Source organism: Triticum urartu, chromosome 7A, assembly GCF_056163025.1.
Source record: "Triticum urartu cultivar PI428250 chromosome 7A, HENAU_Tu73, whole genome shotgun sequence".
Taxonomy (NCBI): Eukaryota; Viridiplantae; Streptophyta; class Magnoliopsida; order Poales; family Poaceae; genus Triticum; species Triticum urartu.
Window position 1 is genome coordinate 553,791,319 of NC_141879.1, and position 21,147 is coordinate 553,812,465.

The window sequence follows — 21,147 nt, forward strand, 5'->3', positions numbered from 1 at the left end:
ATGACGAGGAGTCTCGAAATGGTCGAGACATAAAGATTGATATATTGGAAGCCTATGTTTGGATATCGGAAGTGTTCCGGGTGAAATCGGGATTTTACCGGAGTACCGGGAGGTTACCGGAACCCCCCGGGGAGCTATATGGGCCTTAGTGGGCCTTAGTGGAAAAGAGAAGGGGCTGCCCTAGATGGGCTGCGCGCCACCCTCCCTCCCCTAGTCCTATTAGGACAAGGAGAGGTGGCCGGCCCCCCTCTCTCTTTTCCCCCTCCGCGAATCCTATTCCAACTAGGATTGGGGGGGGGGGGAATCCTACTCCCAGAGGGAGTAGGACTCTCTTGGCGCGCCAAGCTTGGCCGGCCAGCCTCCCCCCTCTAGTCCTTTATATACTGAGGCAGAGGCACCCCAGAAACACACAAGTTGATCCACGTGATCTATTCCTTAGCCGTGTGCGGTGCCCCCAGCCACCATAATCCTCGATAATACTGTAGCGGAGTTTAGGCGAAGCCCTGCTGCTGTAGTGCATCAAGATCGTCACCACGCCGTTGTGCTGACAGAACTCTTCCCCGACACTTTGCTGGATCGGAGTCCGGGGATCGTCATCGAGCTGAACGTGTGCTCGAACTCGGAGGTGCCGTAGTTTCGGTGCTTGATCGGTTGGATCGTGAAGACGTACGACTACTTCCTCTACGTTGCGTCATCGCTTCCGCAGTCGGTTTGCGTGGGTACGTAGACAACACTCTCCCCTCTCGTTGCTATGCATCACATGATCTTGCATGTGCGTAGGAATTTTTTTGAAATTACTACGAAACCCAATAGTGGTATCAGAGCCTAGGTTATTTATGTTGATGTTATATGCACGAGTAGAACACAAGTGAGTTGTGGGCGATATAAGTCATACTGCCTACCAGCATGTCATACTTTGGTTCGGCGGCATTGTTGGACGAGACGACCCGGACCAACCTTACGCGTACGCTTACGCGAGACCGGTTCCCCCGACGTGCTTTGCACATAGGTGGCTTGCGGGCGACTATCTCTCCAACTTTAGTTGAACCAAGTGTGGCTACGCCCGGTCCTTGCGAAGGTTAAAATGGAGTCTATTTGACAAACTATCGTTGTGGTTTTGATGCGTAGGTGAGATTGGTTCTTGCTTAAGCCCGTAGCAGCCACGTAAAACTTGCAACAACAAAGTAGAGGACGTCTAACTTGTTTTTGCAGGTTATGTTGTGATGTGATATGGTCAAGGCATGATGCTGAATTTTATTGTATGAGATGATCATGTTTTGTAACCGAGTTATCGGCAACTGGCGGGAGCCATATGGTTGTCGCTTTATTGTATGCAATGCAATCGCGATGTAATGCTTTACTTTATTACTAAACGGTAGTGATAGTCGTGGAAGCATAAGATTGGCGAGACGACAACGATGCTACGATGGAGATCAAGGTGTCGCGCCGGTGACGATGGTGATCATAACGGTGCTTCGGAGATGGAGATCACAAGCACAAGATGATGATGGCCATATCATATCACTTATATTGATTGCATGAGATGTTTATCCTTTTATGCATCTTATCTTGCTTTGATTGACGGTAGCATTATAAGATGATCCCTCACTAAATTATCAAGAAGTGTTCTCCCTGAGTATGCACCGTTGCCAAAGTTCGTCGTGCCCAGACACCACGTGATGATTGGGTGTGATAAGCTCTACGTCCATCTACAACGGGTGCAAGCCAGTTTTGCACACGCAGAATACTCAGGTTAAACTTGACGAGCCTAGCATATGCAGATATGGCCTCGGAACACGGAGACCGAAAGGTCGAGCGTGAATCATATAGTAGATATGATCAACATAACGATGTTCGCCATTGAAAACTACTCCGTCTCACGTGATGATCGGTTATGGTTTAGTTGATTTGGATCACGTAATCACTTAGAAGATTAGAGGGATGTCTATCTAAGTGGGAGTTCTTAAGTAATTTGATTAATTGAACTTAAACTTATCATGAACTTAGTACCTAATAGTATCTTGCTTGTTTATGTTGATTGTAGATAGATGGCTCGTGCTGTTGTTCCGTTGAATTTTAATGCGTTCCTTGAGAAAGAAAAGTTGAAAGATGATGGTAGCAATTATACGGACTGGGTCCGTAACTTGAGGATTATCCTCATTGCTGCTCAGAAGAATTACGTCCTGCAAGCACCGCTGGGTTCCAGGCCTGCTGCTGGAGCAACACCAGATGTTATGAACGTCTGGCAGAGCAAAGCTGATGACTACTCGATAGTTCAGTGTGCCATGCTTTACGGCTTAGAATCGGGACTTCAACGACGTTTTGAACGTCATGGAGCATATGAGATGTTCCAGGAGCTGAAGTTAATATTTCAGGCAAATGCCCGGATTGAGAGATATGAAGTCTCCAATAAATTCTATAGCTGCAAGATGGAGGAGAACAGTTCTGTCAGTGAGCATATACTCAAAATGTCTGGTATAATAATCACTTGATTCAGATGGGAGTTAATCTTCCAGATGATTGCGTCATTGACAGAATTCTCCAATCACTGCCACCAAGCTACAAGAGCTTCGTGATGAACTATAATATGCAAGGGATGAACAAGACTATTCCCGAGCTCTTCGCAATGCTGAAAGCTGCGGAGGTAGAAATCAAGAAGGAGCATCAAGTGTTGATGGTTAACAAGACCACTAGTTTCAAGAAAAAGGGCAAAGGGAAGAAGAAGGGGAACTTCAAGAAGAACAGCAAGCAAGTTGCTGCTCAGGAGAAAGAAACCCAAGTCTGGACCTAAGCCTGAAACTGAGTGCTTCTACTGCAAGCAGACTGGTCACTAGAAGCGGAACTGCCCCAAGTATTTGGCGGATAAGAAGGATGGCAAGGTGATCAAAGGTATATGTGATATACATGTTATTGATGTGTACCTTACTAGAGCTCGCAGTAGCACCTGGGTATTTGATACTGGTTCTGTTGCTAATATTTGCAACTCGAAACAGGGACTACAGAATAAGCGGGCACTGGCAAAGGACGAGGTGACGATGCGCGTGGGAAACGGTTCCAAAGTCGATGTGATCACGGTCGGCACGCTACCTCTACATCTACCTTCGGGATTAATATTAGACCTAAATAATTGTTATTTGGTGCCAGCGTTGAGCATGAACATTATATCTGGATCTTGTTTAATGCGAGACGGTTATTCATTTAAATCAGAGAATAATGGTTGTTCTATTTATATGAGTAATATCTTTTATGGTCATGCACCTTTGAAGAGTGGTCTATTTTTGATGAATCTCGATAGTAGTGATACACATATTCATAATGTTGAAGCCAAAAGATGCAGAGTTGATAATGAAAGTGCAACTTATTTGTGGCACTGTCGTTTAGGTCATATCGGTGTAAAGCGCATGAAGAAACTCCATACTGATGGACTTTTGGAACCACTTGATTATGAATCACTTGGTACTTGCGAACCGTGCCTCATGGGCAAGATGACTAAAACACCATTCTCCGGTACTATGGAGAGAGCAACAGATTTGTTGGAAATCATACATACCGATGTATGTGGTCTGATGAATATTGAGGCTTGTGGCGGATATCGTTATTTTCTCACCTTCACAGATGACTTAAGCAGATATGGGTATATCTACTTAATGAAACATAAGTCTAAAACATTTGAAAAGTTCAAAGAATTTCAGAGTGAAGTTGAAAATCATCGTAACAAGAAAATAAAGTTTCTACGATCTGATCGTGGAGGAGAATATTTGAGTTATGAGTTTGGTGTACATTTGAAAAATTGTGGAATAGCTTCGCAACTCACGCCACCCGGAACACCACAGCGTAATGGTGTGTCCGAACGTCGTAATCGTACTTTACTAGATATGGTGCAATCTATGATGTCTCTTACTGATTTACCGCTATCGTTTTGGGGTTATGCTTTAGAGACGGCCGCATTCACGTTAAATAGGGCACCATCAAAATCCGTTGAGACGACGCATTATGAACTGTGGTTTGGCAAGAAACCAAAGTTGTCGTTTCTTAAAGTTTGGGGCTGTGATGCTTATGTGAAAAAGCTTCAACCTGATAAGCTCGAACCCAAATCGGAGAAATGTGTCTTCATAGGATACCCAAAGGAGACTGTTGGGTACACCTTCTATCACAGATCCGAAGGCAAGACATTCGTTGCTAAGAATGGATCCTTTCTAGAGAAGGAGTTTCTCTCGAAAGAAGTGAGTGGGAGGAAAGTAGAACTTGACGAGGTAACTGTGCCTGCTCCCTTATTGGAAAATAGTACATCACAGAAAACTGTTTCTGCGACATCTATACCAATTAGTGAGGAAGCTAATGATGTTGATCATGAAACTTCAGGTCAAGATACTACTGAACCTCGTAGATCGACCAGAGCGAGATCCGCACCAGAGTGGTATGGTAATCCTGTTCTGGAAGTCATGCTACTAGATCATGATGAACCTACGAACTATGAAGAAGCGATGGTGAGCCCAGATTCCGCAAAGTGGCTTGAAGCCATGAAATCTGAGATGGGATCCATGTATGAGAACAAAGTATGGACTTTGGTTGACTTGCCCGATGATCGGCAAGCAATTGAGAATAAATGGATCTTCAAGAAGAAGACTGACGCTGATGGTAATGTTACTGTCTACAAAGCTAGACTTGTCGCAAAAGGTTTTCGACAAGTTCAAGGGGTTGACTACGATGAGACCTTCTCACCCGTAGCGATGCTTAAGTCTGTCCGAATCATGTTAGCAATAGCCGCATTTTATGATTATGAAATTTGGCAGATGGATGTCAAAACTGCATTCCTGAATGGATTTCTGGAAGAAGAGTTGTATATGATACAACCGGAAGGTTTTGTCGATCCAAAGGGAGCTAACAAAGTGTGCAAGCTCCAGCGATCCATTTATGGACTGGTGCAAGCCTCTCGGAGTTGGAATAAATGTTTTGATAGTGTGATCAAATTTGGTTTTATACAGACTTTCGGAGAAGCCTGTGTTTACAAAAAAGTGAGTGGGAGCTCTGTAGCATTTCTGATATTATATGTGGATGACATATTGCTGATTGGAAATGATATAGAATTTCTGGATAGCATAAAGGGATACTTGAATAAGAGTTTTTCAATGAAATACCTCGGTGAAGCTTCTTACATATTAGGCATAAAGATCTATAGAGATAGATCAAGACGCTTAATTGGACTTTCACAAAGCACATACCTTGACAAGATTTTGAAAAAGTTCAAAATGGATCAAGCAAAGAAAGGGTTCTTGCCTGTGTTACAAGGTGTGAAGTTGAGTCAGACTCAATGCCCGACCACTACAGAAGATAGAGAGAAAATGAAAGATGTTCCCTATGCTTCAGCCATAGGCTCTATCATGTATGCAATGCTGTGTACCAGACCTGATGTGTGCCTTGCTATAAGTTTAGCAGGGAGGTACCAAAGTAATCCAGGAGTGGATCACTGGACAGCGGTCAAGAACATCCTGAAATACCTGAAAAGGACTAAGGATATGTTTCTCGTATATGGAGGTGACAAAGAGCTCACCGTAAAAGGTTACGTTGATGCAAGCTTTGACACTGATCTGGACGATTCTAAATCGCAAACCGGATACGTGTTTACATTAAACGGTGGAGCTGTCAGTTGGTGCAGTTCTAAACAAAGCGTCGTAGCGGGATTTACATGTGAAGCGGAGTACATAGTTGCTTCGGAAGCAGCAAATGAAGGAGTCTGGATGAAGGAGTTCATATCCGATCTAGGTGTCATACCTAGTGCATCGGGTCCAATGAAAATCTTTTGTGACAATACTGGTGCAATTGCCTTGGCAAAGGAATCCAGATTTCACAAAAGGACCAAACACATCAAGAGACGCTTCAATTCCATCCGGGATCTAGTCCAGGTGGGAGACATAGAGATTTGCAAGATACATACGGATCTGAATGTTGCAGACCCGTTGACTAAGCCTCTTCCACGAGCAAAACATGATCAGCACCAAAGCTCCATGGGTGTTAGAATCATTACAGTGTAATCTAGATTATTGACTCTAGTGCAAGTGGGAGACTGAAGGAAATATGCCCTAGAGGCAATAATAAAGTTATTATTTATTTCCTTATATCATGATAAATGTTTATTATTCATGCTAGAATTGTATTAACCGGAAACATAATACATGTGTGAATACATAGACAAACAGAGTGTCACTAGTATGCCTCTACTTGACTAGCTCGTTAATCAAAGATGGTTATGTTTCCTAACCATGAACAAAGAGTTGTTATTTGATTAACGAGGTCACATCATTAGTTGAATGATCTGATTGACATGACCCATTCCATTAGCTTAGCACCCGATCATTTAGTATGTTGCTATTGCTTTCTTCATGACTTATACATGTTCCTATAACTATGAGATTATGCAACTCCCGTTTACCGGAGGAACACTTTGGGTACTACCAAACGTCACAACGTAACTGGGTGATTATAGAGGAGTACTACAGGTGTCTCCAAAGGTACATGTTGGGTTGGCGTATTTCGAGATTAGGTTTTGTCACTCTGATTGTCGGAGAGGTATCTCTGGGCCCTCTCGGTAATACACAAAGCCTTGCAAGCATTGTAACTAAGATGTTAGTTGTGAGATGATGTATTACGGAACGAGTAAAGAGACTTGCCGGTAACGAGATTGAACTAGGTATTGGATACCGACGATCGAATCTCAGGCAAGTAACATACCGATGACAAAGGGAACGACGTATGTTGTTATACGGTCTGACCGATAAAGATCTTCGTAGAATATGTAGGAGCCAATATGGGCATCCAGGTCCCGCTATTGGTTATTGACCGGAGACGTGTCTCGGTCATGTCTACATTGTTCTCGAACCCGTAGGGTCCGCACGCTTAAGGTTACGATGACAGTCATATTATGAGTTTATGCATTTTGATGTACCGAAGGTTGTTCGGAGTCCCGGATGTGATCACGGACATGACGAGGAGTCTCGAAATGGTCGAGACATAAAGATTGATATATTTGAAGCCTATGTTTGGATATCGGAAGTGTTCCGGGTGAAATCGGGATTTTACCGGAGTACCGGGAGGTTACCGGAACCCCCCGGGGAGCTATATGGGCCTTAGTGGGCCTTAGTGGAAAAGAGAAGGGGCTGCCCTAGATGGGCTGCGCGCCACCCTCCCTCCCCTAGTCCTATTAGGACAAGGAGAGGTGGCTGGCCCCCCCTCTCTCTTTTCCCCCTCCGCGAATCCTATTCCAACTAGGATTGGGGGGGGGGGATCCTACTCCCAGAGGGAGTAGGACTCTCCTGGCGCGCCAAGCTTGGCCGGCCAGCCTCCCCCCTCTAGTCCTTTATATACTGAGGCAGAGGCACCCCAGAAACACACAAGTTGATCCACGTGATCTATTCCTTAGCCGTGTGCGGTGCCCCCAGCCACCATAATCCTCGATAATACTGTAGCGGAGTTTAGGCGAAGCCCTGCTGCTGTAGTGCATCAAGATCGTCACCACGCCGTCGTGCTGACGGAACTCTTCCCCGACACTTTGCTGGATCGGAGTCCGGGGATCGTCATCGAGCTGAACGTGTGCTCGAACTCGGAGGTGCCGTAGTTTCGGTGCTTGATCGGTTGGATCGTGAAGACGTACGACTACTTCCTCTACGTTGCGTCATCGCTTCCGCAGTCGGTCTGCGTGGGTACGTAGACAACACTCTCCCCTCTCGTTGCTATGCATCACATGATCTTGCATGTGTGTAGGAAATTTTTTGAAATTACTACGAAACCCAACACTAAGCTACCCTCATTTCGCTGTATGTAGATATACTGGACCCTTATTTTGAGATGAACCCTAAGTTGTCGCAAATTTTTGCTATGGTCCAGGGAACAACCCTAGCCAAGTTGGTCGGGGGCAGAGGCTATCCTTAATTCTGCAAAATGGAAAATGATACATGGCAGATTGTGTAAAACAGCGGAGAACGTCGTACCTCTCTAGAGGCGACGGTTTCATGTTAATATAGGCAGGGGCATATCCCTGATAAGCATACAAGGTTGTTGAGATTACATCTTGAGGTACAAGGAAGGTAGAGATAAGATATACATGAGGAGATTACAACCATATACTCTAACCAACCTAGACCGAAGCCTATCTCAACTAAACCGGTGCGTGGTGCGCCCCTTGGACCTGAATATTGCATGGTTTAACTGTTGGGGAACGTAGTAATTTCAAAAAATTTCCTATGCACACGCAAGATCATGGTGATGCATAGCAACGAGAGGGGAGAGTGTGATCTACGTACCCTTGTAGACCGACAGCGGAAGCGTTAGCACAACGCGGTTGATGTAGTCATACGTCTTCACGGCCCGACCGATCAAGCACCGAAACTACGGCACCTCCGAGTTCTAGCACACGTTCAGCTCGATGACGATCCCCGGACTCCGATCCAGCAAAGTGTCGGGGAAGAGTTCCGTCAGCACGACGGCGTGGTGACGATCTTGATGTACTACCGTCGCAGGGCTTCGCCTAAGCACCGCTACAATATTATCGAGTACTATGGTGGAAGGGGGCACCGCACACGGTTAAAAATATGATCACACGGATCAACTTGTGTATCTAGGGGTGCCCCTTGCCCCCGTATATAAAGGATCAAAGGGGGGGTGTGGCCGGCCATGAGGAGGGCCTGCCACGAGGAGTCCTACTCCCACCGGGAGTAGGATTCCCCCCTTTCCTAGTTGGAATAGGATTCGGGAGGGGGGAAAAAGGAGAGAGAGAAGGAAGGGGGGGCGCCGCCCTCCTCTCCTTGTCCTATTCGGACTAGGGGGGGGGAGGGGCGCGCGGCCCAGCCCTGGCCACCTCTCCTCTCTTCCACTAAAGCCCACTAAGGCCCATATACCTTCCGGGGGGTTCCGATAACCTCCCGGTACTCCGGTAAAATCCCGATTTCACCCGGAACACTTCCGATATCCAAATATAGGCTTCCAATATATCAATCTTTATGTCTCGACCATTTCGAGACTCCTCGTCATGTCCGAGATCACATCCGGGACTCCGAACAAACTTCGGTACATAAAAAATGCATAAACTCATAATATAACTGTCATCGAAACCTTAAGCGTGCGGACCCTACGGGTTCGAGAACAATGTAGACATGACCGAGACATGTCTCCGGTCAATAACCAATAGCGGAACCTGGATGCTCATATTGGCTCCTACATATTCTACGAAGATCTTTTATCGGTCAGACCGCATAACAACATACGTTGTTCCCTTTGTCATCGGTATGTTACTTGCCCGAGATTCGATCGTCGGTATCTCAATACCTAGTTCAATATCGTTACCGGCAAGTCTCTTTACTCGTTCCGTAATACATCATCCCACAACTAACTCATTAGTTGCAATGCTTGCAAGGCTTATGTGATGTGCATTACCGAGAGGGCCCAGAGATACCTCTCCGACAATCGGAGTGACAAATCCTAATCTCGAAATACGCCAACCCAACATGTACCTTTGGAGACACCTGTAGAGCACCTTTATAATCACCTAGTTACATTGTGACGTTTGGTAGCACACAAAGTGTTCCTCCGGCAAACGGGAGTTGCATAATCTCATAGTCATAGGAACATGTATAAGTCATGAAGAAAGCAATAGCAACATACTAAACGATCGGGTGCTAAGCTAACGGAATGGATCATGTCAATCAGATCATTCATCTAATGATGTGATCCCGTTAATCAAATAACTCTTTGTTCATGGTTAGGAAACATAACCATCTTTGATTAACGAGCTAGTCAAGTAGAGGCATACTAGTGACACTTTGTTTGTCTATGTATTCACACATGTATTATGTTTCCGGTTAATACAATTCTAGCACGAATAATAAACATTTATCATGATATAAGGAAATAAATAATAACTTTATTATTTCCTCTAGGGCATATTTCCTTCATTAACACCCTCCCATAATCACAACTTGGACAAGTTGAGATTACGCTTAAATTCTTCAAAACCTCTGGTAGGCAAAGCTTTAGTGAAGCCATCTGCAACTTGATCTTGAGACCGAATGAACCGAATATCCAGCTTTTTGTCTGCAACTCTTTCTCTGACAAAGTGAAAATCTATTTCGATATGTTTTGTTCTTGCATGAAATATTGGGTTAGCAGAAAGATAGGTGACACCCAAATTGTCACACCATAAGCATGGGGCCTGTTTACTATGTATTCCAAGCTCCTTTAATAATGACTGAACCCAAATAATTTTTGCAGTAGCATTTGCTAGTGCTTTGTATTCTGCTTCTGTGCTGGATCTAGACACAGTAGCTTGTTTCTTAGCACACCATGAGATTAAATTTGGACCAAAGAACACTGCAAAACCACCTGTTGAGCGTCTGTCATCAAGGCAACCTGCCCAATCAGAGTCAGAAAAGGCACTTACAAGTGTTGATGGTGACTTGGTGAAGGTGAGTCCAACACTGGAAGTGTTCTTGACATATCTAAGTATGCGTTTTGCAGCTGTCAGATGTACTGTAGTGGGTGCATGAAGGAACTGACATACTTTGTTCACAACAAAGGAAATATCAGGCCTAGTCAGAGTTAAATATTGCAGTGCACCAACCATACTTCTGTACCTGGCGCTGTCCTCTTGATTCAAGAGTTTCCCTTCTGTTAAGGATAGTTTCTCAGAGCTGGATAGAGGTGTTGGAGCTGCCTTGCAGCCTTGCAACCCTGCTCTTGCTACAAGATCAATGGCATATTTCTCTTGAGACAAGTGAAGCTCATCCCCACTTCTTTTTACTTCAATGCCAAGGAAATAGTGCAAGCCTCCTAGATCCTTAAGAGCAAACTCAGAGTTCAAATCCTTGAGCAGTGCTGAAATAGCTTCATCAGATGAGCTTGTGACAATAATATCATCAACATATATGAGTACAAATATAGATGTATTTGACTTGTTGAAAATAAACAGTGAGGTGTCAGACTTGGACGGAGCAAACCCAAGTCCTTGAAGCTTTGAACTCAACCGAGAATACCATGCTCTAGGAGCTTGTTTTAATCCATATAGAGCCTTATCAAGCTTGCATATGTGGAGGGGTTTTTGTCTGTTTTCAAACCCAGGAGGTTGTTTCATGAACACTTCCTCTTCTAGAACACCATGAAGAAACGCGTTCTGAACATCTAGTTGGCGTAGACTCCATCCTCTGGATACGGCAATAGACAAAACGAGACGAATAGTAGCAGCCTTTACTACAGGACTAAAAGTGTCCTCATAATCTAGACCGTATCTTTGTTTAAAACCTTTTGCAACTAGTCTAGCCTTATAACGATCTATGGTGCCATCAGACTTCTTTTTAATTCTGAAGACCCATTTACAATCTATAACATTTTTACCTTTGCCTTGACGTGCTGGAACTAAGTGCCAAGTTTTGTTTTTGTGGAGCGCCATGTATTCATCCTCCATAGCCTTCTGCCACTTTGGATCGCCTAGAGCTTTTGCAACAGAGTGTGGGATATCTGGTTCATGTGAAACACAAGCAAGTCCAAACTTTGCTAAAGACTTGTAATTTTTGGGTTGAGTTACTCCCCTCTGAAGCCTAGTGCGAGGTGGTGAAGAAGGATCCGCAGAAGATCCAGCGCCAGGAGCGGCTGCAGGCTCGCTGGGCGAGGACATGCAGGCCGGATCTTCTGTGGCCGGCGCACGTGGAGCTGAAGAAGAAGTCACCGCAGAGGATCCCGATCCAGCTGGGGGCGCATGATGGTGCAATGATTGCACCGGTGGGACAGGGACTGCAACGTGATCCACACCGGAGTCAGCGCCCGTATCCAGCCGTGATGGGCGCCGCACGTAGCATCGCGTGTCGGGGCAAAACCGACCAGGTGCGGGGCCAGACGCGGGGCCGGGCGCGGAACCAGGCGTGAGCGGCTGGAGTTGGCGCCGCGTGGCACTGGTGGGTTGGCGCGGAGCGGCCACCGGGCGGTCCACCGAGCCGCTGGTGGCGTGTGGCGACGCGGGGCTCGAGGCGGATCGGCCTGGCGCGGAGGGCGCGGATCCCGCGGGGGCCAGGGCGGCAGACTGGCGCAGGAGCGATCCTGAGGCTAATGCGCCTAGATCCCGAGGGAGATCTGCTTCGATGCTGCTGCTGTTTTGTCCAGGAAACATAAAATGATGATTTGGGCTGATTTCTTCACCATTTTCTGCACAAATTTTTCCGTTGCATCACAAGACTCAAGACCATCATTAGTAAGAGGATTAGTCAACAATTGATCATCAGTGTCTAAAACATCCCCATTGTCACGTCCGGTGAGATGTGAAGGTAGAAGAAGAATCTCCTTTTGAAGAAGGGCTCCGGCGTTTGGATGAAGTTGTGCAAAAGGGAAAACAGTTTCATCAAACACAACGTCACGGGAAATATAGACACGTCCAGTGGATACATCAAGACACTTTACACCCTTATGTTGTGGACTATAGCCCAAGAAAACACACTGTTTTGATCTGAACATGAGTTTGCGGTTGTTGTATGGCCGAAGATTTGGCCAACACGCACACCCAAATACTCATAGAGATGTGTAATCTGGTTTTGTATGAAGGAGACGTTCTACTGGAGATTCATTGTTGATGACTCTACTTGGCAACATGTTTATGAGGTGGACTGCAGTGAGAAAGGCCTCATCCCAGAATTTCAAAGGCATAGAGGCAGCCGCAAGTAAGGCCAGACCGACTTCAACTATATGCCTGTGCTTGCGCTCAGCTGATCCGTTTTGCTGGTGAGCATGGGGGCATGACACGTGGTGTGATATGCCAATTTGCTGAAAAAAGGAGTTGAGGTTGCGGTACTCCCCTCCCCAATCGGATTGGAGAGCTAGGATTTTGCAATCAAACTTTCTTTCTACTAGTGCTTGAAAGTTGTGAAAAACTTGAAAAACATCAGATTTCTTTTTGATGAGATAGATCCATGTGTACTTGCTATAGTCATCGATAAAACTGACGTAATAAGTGTGTCTGCCAACTGATTTTGGGGTAGGACCCCAAACATCGGAAAAAATGAGCTCAAGAGGTTTGGTGGAGATGCTTGTAGACACAAGATAGGGTAATTGATGACTTTTAGCACACTGACATGAATCACAAATTGTTTCACGATCTCGCTCACCAACAAACGGGAGCTTATTCTTTTTAAGCAAGTGTTCAACTAAAGAAAAAGATGCATGCCCTAATCTATCATGCCACCGTGTTGAAGAGACTTTGGTGACACCATAGGCTTGTTTATTCAATCTCCTAAGCTCCGGAATCAACGGGTACAGCCCTCGAACACATCTACCTCGATACAGAATTTTCTTCGTGACCTGATCCTTGATCAAAAAGAAAGACGGATGAAACTCAAGGAATACATGATTGTCAATGGCAATGCGATGAACTGAAAGGAGATTTTTCGAAGCACTAGGGACATGCAAGATTTTTCTTAGACGAATATTTCTATGGGGGGTTTTAAGCACTGAATGACCAACATGGCTAATGCTCATACCTTCTCCGTTGGCAGTGTGAACTTGGTCTTGCCCACGGTACTTTTCACGGACTGTCACCTTTTCCAGCTCGCTCGTGATGTGGTCAGTTGCGCCACTGTCCACATACCAGTTCGTGTTGATGCCGTAGGAGCCATCAGCAGCACCTGCAACTTTCTCATCTTGTGAGGATTCGCCATCATCTTCATAGCGATACCAGCAGTCGCGGGCGGTGTGGCCTAGCTTGCCGCAGATTTGGCATCGTGGCGCATCAGGGTTGGCGCGAGGCCTGCCACCACGGCGGCCCCTATTGTTGTTGTTGGAGGGCCGCCCGCCGCCGCCGCCACCACGAGAGGAGTTGCCGCCGCCACTGTTTCCGCCAGATGGCGGCTTGCCCTTGCCGCGCGGAGGTCCACGATAGCGTGAACCGCCACCACCGCGACCGCCGCCGCGAGAGACCACGTTAGCAGATGACTTGAAGCCCCCGCCTGAGTTGTTGTTGTAGAGGGCGAGGCGCTGATCAAAGTTGCTCATCTGAGCGTAGAGGTCGTCGATGCTGATGGTGTCGTTGCGCGCGTCGTTGGCGGAGACGAGGGGTTGGTACTCCATGTCGAGGCCGGCGGTGATGTAGGAGACAAGTTCATCGTCATCGATGGGCTTTCCGGCGGCTGCGAGCTCATCGGCAAGCGCTCTCATCTGGGCGAAGTAGGCCGCAACAGATTGCGTCCCCTTCTGCGCCGTGGAGAGAGCAACCCGGATGTTGTTGACGCGGGCTTGGGACTGCGATGAGAACATGTGGGCGAGAGCCGCCCAGAGCTCGTGCGGCGTGGCGATGGAGGTAACCTGCACGAGGACTTCTTTGGTGAGAGTATTGAGCAAGTATCCAAGTACCTGCTGCCCTTCTTTGAACCAGATCAGATGGAGAGGGTTCGGTGTCTGCTCTTCTTTCCCGTCTTTGTCCTTCGTGACGAGGATCTTGACAGGTTCCGGCATGGAGCCGTCGGCGTAGCCGAAGAGGCCAGCCCCTCTCAGCCGCGGTGTCACCTGCGCACGCCACAGGACGTAGTTGGTGCGGGTGAGCTTTTCTGCAACCTGCCCAAGGGAAGCCTGGACGGTGCTGGAGGAGGACGACATGGCTGGCGCTGGATGGGTTTTGCTAGATGCGATGGATAGAGGTGGCTCTGATACCATGTAAAAAAGCGGAGAACGTCGTACCTCTCTAGAGGCGACGGTTTCGTGTTAATATAGGCAGGGGCATATCCCTGATAAGCATACAAGGTTGTTGAGATTACATCTTGAGGTACAAGGAAAGTAGAGATAAGATATACATGAGGAGATTACAACCATATACTCTAACCAACCTAGACCGAAGCCTATCTCAACTAAACCGGTGCGTGGTGCGCCCCTTGGACCTGAATATTGCATGGTTTAACAGATTGCTTGAAGTACTATTAGCAACATGAGAACTGATGTAATGTCCGTTGCGGTCCAATGGAGCATAATGTTGCAGACAGCACAATGTTCTGTAAATCAGCGTTAAGTTTCCACGAAAACATGTCTGCCAAGTGTAATAGTGATTTGGTGCCTTTGCTGCAACTCGAGTACTGTTTCTGAAAAGAATCTTCTGTGTGAACCTTTCCACGTGCTTATGCTGCGATGCAAGATCCACAGTTGATCTGGATGTAAAAAATGGACAAGCCATGCAGGCAAACTAAGGAACATCTCAAGGGAACTTACGAGATTAACTTTTCTTACGTAAATCAGATTCTCCTTTTCATGCTAGCAACACATTGTACTATCTCTATTCCAAAATATAAGACGTTTTGGTAGGTAGTAGTACTCACTGCATACAAAGTTTTGCAGAGTTACTTTTTAGACAACAGTGATAAATACAAATAGTCAAGCATGCATTATGCAGTTTGTGAAGTTCATTCATCAAACTTTTCGTTGGTTCAAAACAAATTATCTGAGATACTGGGCTTGCAAAGCAAATCAGAATGGGACGACCTACATCTAGCCCTAGCCTGCATTGTGAAATCTTTGTTTTCAAGCCTCAACTGGTGAAGTGATGAAAAAGATTTGATAGTTGTAACACTGTCCCACATCTCACCGGTGCTACCGATTTCCTTTTGCTTGGAACTAGCCAAATTGTGCAAAACAACAAGCCCTAAAATGGAACAAAGATCACACCAGCTTGCTAAAAGCAGAGTTATGGTAGCAAAAACCATGACGCACTAAGCTAGGAATTATGATATAAAATGTAGGTCATGTTAACAAAGATCACACCACAGCTATAAAAATAGCAATATCATCCCACTGTGCCTCATCAACAATCTGTACTGCAATACAATCATTTCTATCATCATTATGCAAGCAAACATCCTAAAATAATACTCCCTCCGATCCCAAATAAGTGTCTTGGTTTTAGTTTAAATTTAAACAAAAACCACGACACTGATTTTGGATAGAGGGGAGTAACATTTAGAAGGAGATTTTTCCAAGTAAAATAGACCAATTGCTCAGGCTAATCTAAAAAGTTGGGAATATGATCTAGCAATGAACAGGTGATGACAGGGATCAATGAACAGGTGTTGTCATTGCTCTTGCAAGACAGGGAGCTTATATCATTTTGTAGTCAATAACCATAGCACTTATTCTTGCTTCTCCTTCAAAATATTTGTCATACAAACCACACACTCATTCATTTTGCAGCTCTGGCCCTTGCCCCTTTGGAATTGACTTGGATGGATGATTCACATTCGTTGATCCCTACTGTAAAATACCACAAGTACTAACATGACAACTACACAAGTGAAGAATTGAAAAACAAAAGGTGACATCATAACAGTAACGGAGATGACAAATTGACCATGATTGGAAAATTTGATGGTCCTGGGATGAATAACCATGGCATTGCTGTACTAAATGTTCAGGGGGATGTAGTACAAGAGATCAACATACAACTATGTATACAGCAGTGAAGGAGTGCATGGGCTAAGAAAGCACAGCACACAATAACACATAGGTTTAAGTAACAAAAAATTGAATGAATTTTGTGGGCTGAACAACATCATAAGTTACGACAAAGAATCTTCATCTTCGGCGCCCTTAATGACAGCAGAGCACATGACCTGCTTTGAGACGCGGGTATCAAGCTCTCTTGACACCTCTGTTAGTCTCAAGTCAAAGTTGGCCCTGCACCTCTGAGGTTTGGGTGATGATGAACCTGAAAACCGCCTCCTTGGGCTTGACAACCTCGCAGTTGGTGACCCTGACAGCCAGCTCTTTGTGAGTGCAGGCACGATCTCCTTCCCTGTCATGATGGGTCTTGTCTCCTGGTTCTCCTTCCCTGTTACTGTCATGATGGGTCTTGTCTCCTGGTTCTCCTTCCCTGTTACTGTTATGATGGGTCTTCTCCCCTGGTTCAAAGGACCTCTCTTTGTCTCCAATGGTAATGGTCTCATCGGGGAGATGGTCGTGGATGGCAACTTCTGCCTGATTCGCTCACGCGCACGCTCAGCGGCTGCCATTGCTTTGTCCTTGTTCATAGTGATCAACGTCCATGGGTTGATCGAGACGTCATCCTTCCTTCTTGTTGCATCATTGGCCTCCTTCTCGTCGATCCTAATCGATAGCTTTCGGGTACTCTATCATGTTCAAAATTGTTTTGTTATCTATGAAGTTACCTGACAGTAAATTATACATATTAGGGAAGCAATGTATCCCCTCTTACCTCATTCACTTCATCTTTTCTGCATAAGATCCTTGACAAGAAGGATGGCCTTTCTGGAGAGTCGAAGTCAATGCTCTCGTCCGAGGAAAAATCAGAGTCATCAAAAGGATCATATGCCTGTGCAGCTTCTCGCATAGCAAGGATGTAATCGTATGTCCTCATTCCCTGTAGTTGAAAATACGCAAATGAGGCTTCCAAAAATGTGAGCATATTTCCGAGCTCCACACACTGGTAACATAAGTATGTGTTTGGCAAAATGCAAACCTTTCTAATGAGCAGAACATGGAAAAAGAAGAGCTGACCCAGTGCTGCAGTACTGTACAAAGTGAAGATGACAAATACCATCTGTGGCCAAAATTAAAGAGAAAAGTGTGAGCTTCACAAGTGAAATGAATCAATGAAGTTTGTCACCAGGCATATTCTTGTCATAACTTACAGATAATGCTGCGTGAGCTCCTTTAGGTAGCCCTACGTGAAGCCTGTGCTCCATTTCAGTTTTCAGCCCTTTGCTGTCGATGAAGCAGCGAATAAAAATCGCAACCGCTGTTCCCCCCTCGATAACAAGCTGATAAAGTAGATTGCAAATTCATATACCAAATAGAACTGGTCAAATGAAAAACAGCTTGGAATGCTGGGCATTTAAATATCAGTGGAATTTTGAAACAAATGGAATTGCAAATTTGCAGAGAGTTAGCACCCACCATCAGCAAAACAAAGAACATTAGCAGGATAAATGCTGCATAATTCCTTCTCCCTATGCAATTGTTGAGCCACTGCATTGAAGAAAGTACATGATCAATCAATTGACTTCCCAAGAGATGAAGAGCAGAGCCAGAGATTTGGAAGTGAGCTATGCATAGTTATAGTGGTTACCCTGCAGTGGTGATCAAATCCATCAACACACCGGTCGCAAGTTTTACAGTGCTTGCTGCGCAATTTCACCTGTAGTTTAAGCTTCGTAAGTTCTTGATTGCTAAACTGTTGTCACAGAGGTAATTCACTTGTTGAACTTGACTAACAACACATGAATCCAGTCCATTAAACACACCCTATATTCAGAAATTAACCTCTCCACATAGAAATAAAAATTGCTCCCAAAGCACTCAAATAAGCCGCATTTCTTGGTTTCTTTGAAACACAGAAGGTCTGTAAACTAGAGATGAGGGAGAGGGACGTAAGCGGAGACCTCGCAGTCGCAGATTGGGCAGAATGAGATGTCCTGGTCGTCGGTGGCGTGCGGCGAGACGATGTCCTCAAGGCTGGTGAAGGCAAAGGGGAGCATGGGGTCGAGCTGGACACTGGAGTTCCACTGCTCGAGGTAGCTCCTCCGCACCCAGCGGTTCATGACGCGGACCTCGACCCTCTTGAGCAGCCGCGCCGCGTACCGCCACAGGATGTACCCGTAGCGCAGCCTCGGCAGCCTCCGCCCGCCGCCCCTGGCGAGACTGCGCTGCCTCTTCACCTTCTTGGCGTGGGTCCGGTCGGAGGGGTCGACGGCGGTGCAGCGCACGTAGAGGGCCGCGGTGGCGGCGGTCTGTCGTCGACCAGGGCCGATGCCGTCAGCGCAAGGCAACGCGAGGAGGGCACGAGCAAAGCCGCGTTTGGGCAAGAGAGGGAGGGAGGTCGCTGGTTTACCGAGACGGAGAAGAGCGCGAGGAGGGTGTTGCCGGCGACGGCGCTGCCGAGGTAGGGCCCGAGGACGACGTAGAAGGCCGTGACGAGGACGGTGAACACCCCCGCGCCCACGAGCTGCAATCGATCGAGAAAAGCGCGAGGTCGGATGGTGGCGCTGGAAGCGGCGAAGAGGGGGGGGGGGGGGGGGGGGGGGGGATGAAGAGAGGGCGACGGACGGAGACGGACCTGGAGCGGGTGGAGGGGGAGCTGCCAGCCGTGCCGCCGGGGCCAGGCCATGGCCGTCGAGGTCTCGCCGCCGCGCCCTGCGAACAGATTCGATTGGGTTGGATTCGATCCGAGCGCGCTGCTCTGCTCTCGCCTCTGGTCAGGTCAAGTCAAGCGGCGGGCGTGGTACTAGAGAGAGGAGGAGGCGGCTTGTGTGCTCTCTCTGACAGGTGGGGCAGGGCCGCCGCCCGCAGCAACGGCTTTCCTTTCCTCCTACTGTTTTGAATTTCGAATCGCCGGGGCGGCTGTGCGGGCCGGACTGACAACTTCCGGGGACAGAGATGTTTCTTGAGCGTGTTTCGTTCGCTGCCCAAGGCCCAGGAGCCCGAAACGAGATGCTAATCCCCAAGGCCCAGGAGTCCGAGTGTTAGGGGCCTTCGCAGCCCAAGGCCCATGAGTCGGAGTGTTAGGGGCCTTCGCAGCCCAAGGCCCAGGACTCCGAATACAAAGACCGAGTGAGGATTTTCACTTTTTCTTTTGCGGGGACGGCTTCCCATATCCGAGTGATCACCATAATCTCTACTTCTAATGAAGCAGCTGGTAGTCTCCGTTTCACAATTTTTTTCGTCCCACCTCTCACCCTTCGTCTGTTTTATTTTCGTCTCTCCTCTCACCTCCCACCTCCCCCGCAAGTAACGATCCCCTCGACAAAAAACCCAACCAAAATCACGTTAGAAGGGAGCGACGCCTCCAGGTAGTCCCCTCGCACGCTAGAGAAACGAACAAAAAAAACCTACGAAAAAAATTGACGACTCGCATGCACGAGCGGGCGAGGCCTCCAGAGTGCCCTCGATCCCCATCCAGGTCACAGCAGATCCGTTCGCCGACGCCCTCGCACTCGCATCAAGCCGCCGCTGATCCCTACACTACCTCGACAGGAGCCATCACAAATAAGGATCTAATCCTCCAGAGCGCCCTCGATCCCTGCGCTACCTCCCTTCGTCGCTGCCGATCTCGTCGCTACGTCAACACAAACATTTGACGCCGCCGAACCCCTTGCCATCGTGGATCCCTTTGCAAACGCCGACCTGCATCAGGAGGCGCCATCGATCCCCTGCTTCAGGAGCCGGCACTGATCCCCATCCAGGTAGTGGATGGAGCAGGCACTTGTGGTCGTGGTGGACCATGGGTGGAGTCGGAGCAGAGTCGGGGCGTAGGAGATGGGGAGAACGGAGTAGGCTTCATGATGGAAGGAGATACAGCGGCGGAGAAGGAGGAGGTCGGGGGTTACACGGATGTATAGGTGGATGTCAGCAACCTGCCCCCTACGATGTCGATGGTGAGCACCACGCGCAGATGTTCCTCTTAGCTTGCTACCTCTTCCCTGCTAACCTAATTTCCCCCTACCACTCAATCAGGCCTCAAGCTACTCCCTAATTTTTGTATTTTGCATTATCGTATATTCTAAATTCTTGTTTGATTACAATGAAAGAAGTGGCAGAGGATCTGCAATTCTGTCAGGGTAAAGTTCAGTGATGTTGGTGTTTCTTTTCAAGATTTCCTTTCTTTTGGCACTACAAACTTCTCAAGCAAATTCATGTGATCTACTTATTTTAGTTGTAGGTGTAATCGATCTATTTGAGGTCTGATTATGCTTTCCTGGTCAAACTTACAGTGCAAGTAGTCCATTTAACACCAAGTCAGAAAAAAACTATATTCATCCAGATGATGCCATTCATTTGCTAAGTGCTTCTGAGCATTTTTTTTATTCTGATGCATTTGCTTCTGAATCATGACATGTGGTTTTGTTTTTTTATCTGGTTATGTGCAAGTTCATGTAAGGAGAGCAAGGATCCCTGTGAGATGCTACTCTAATTTTTTTCCATTAAGATGACACTATTGATCACAATCTTGTTATGGCCGAAACAATTGCCTTGCTGTAAGGGCATATTTATCCCTTAGTTGTTTTGGTGATTGATGACAATGCTTTTGTGGACTAATCATGTGCATGGAGTATTTCAGACATATCTTGACTAGGCACATGACGATTTGGTGCCCCTCGAAGACTATTGAAGATGGCGTTTCTCTAT

The 21,147-nt window shown here is 46.8% G+C and overlaps 1 protein-coding gene and 1 pseudogene across 1 annotated transcript; both read right to left on the reverse strand.

The window, feature by feature from the left end:
- Positions 1 to 14,003: 14,003 nt before the first annotated feature.
- On the reverse strand, positions 14,004 to 14,142 carry LOC125526138 (small nucleolar RNA Z247; annotated as a pseudogene).
- Positions 14,143 to 16,345: 2,203 nt separating this feature from the next.
- On the reverse strand, positions 16,346 to 19,318 carry LOC125520410 (DHHC-type zinc finger family protein). The gene is made up of 9 exons (XM_048685328.2): positions 19,079 to 19,318; positions 18,854 to 18,967; positions 18,405 to 18,752; positions 18,092 to 18,160; positions 17,920 to 17,991; positions 17,655 to 17,783; positions 17,483 to 17,563; positions 17,219 to 17,383; positions 16,346 to 17,132 (listed from the first exon to the last, which is right to left on the reverse strand). The coding sequence occupies exons 1-9, from the start codon at positions 19,127 to 19,129 to the stop codon at positions 16,563 to 16,565; spliced, it is 1,599 nt and encodes a 532-aa protein (XP_048541285.2). The 5' UTR covers positions 19,130 to 19,318; the 3' UTR covers positions 16,346 to 16,562.
- Positions 19,319 to 21,147: the final 1,829 nt, after the last annotated feature.

Excerpts from the sequence above, each read along its gene's own strand:
- LOC125520410 (XM_048685328.2), bottom strand. The coding sequence starts at position 19,129 with ATGGCCTGGCCCCGGCGGCACGGCTGGCAGCTCCCCCTCCACCCGCTC. Across the intron at positions 17,564-17,654 it reads GAGCTCACGCAGCATTATCT|ATGGTATTTGTCATCTTCAC; the intron begins GTAAGTTATGAC and ends TTTTGGCCACAG. Across the intron at positions 17,384-17,482 it reads ATGTTCTGCTCATTAGAAAG|GGAATGAGGACATACGATTA; the intron begins GTTTGCATTTTG and ends TTTCAACTACAG.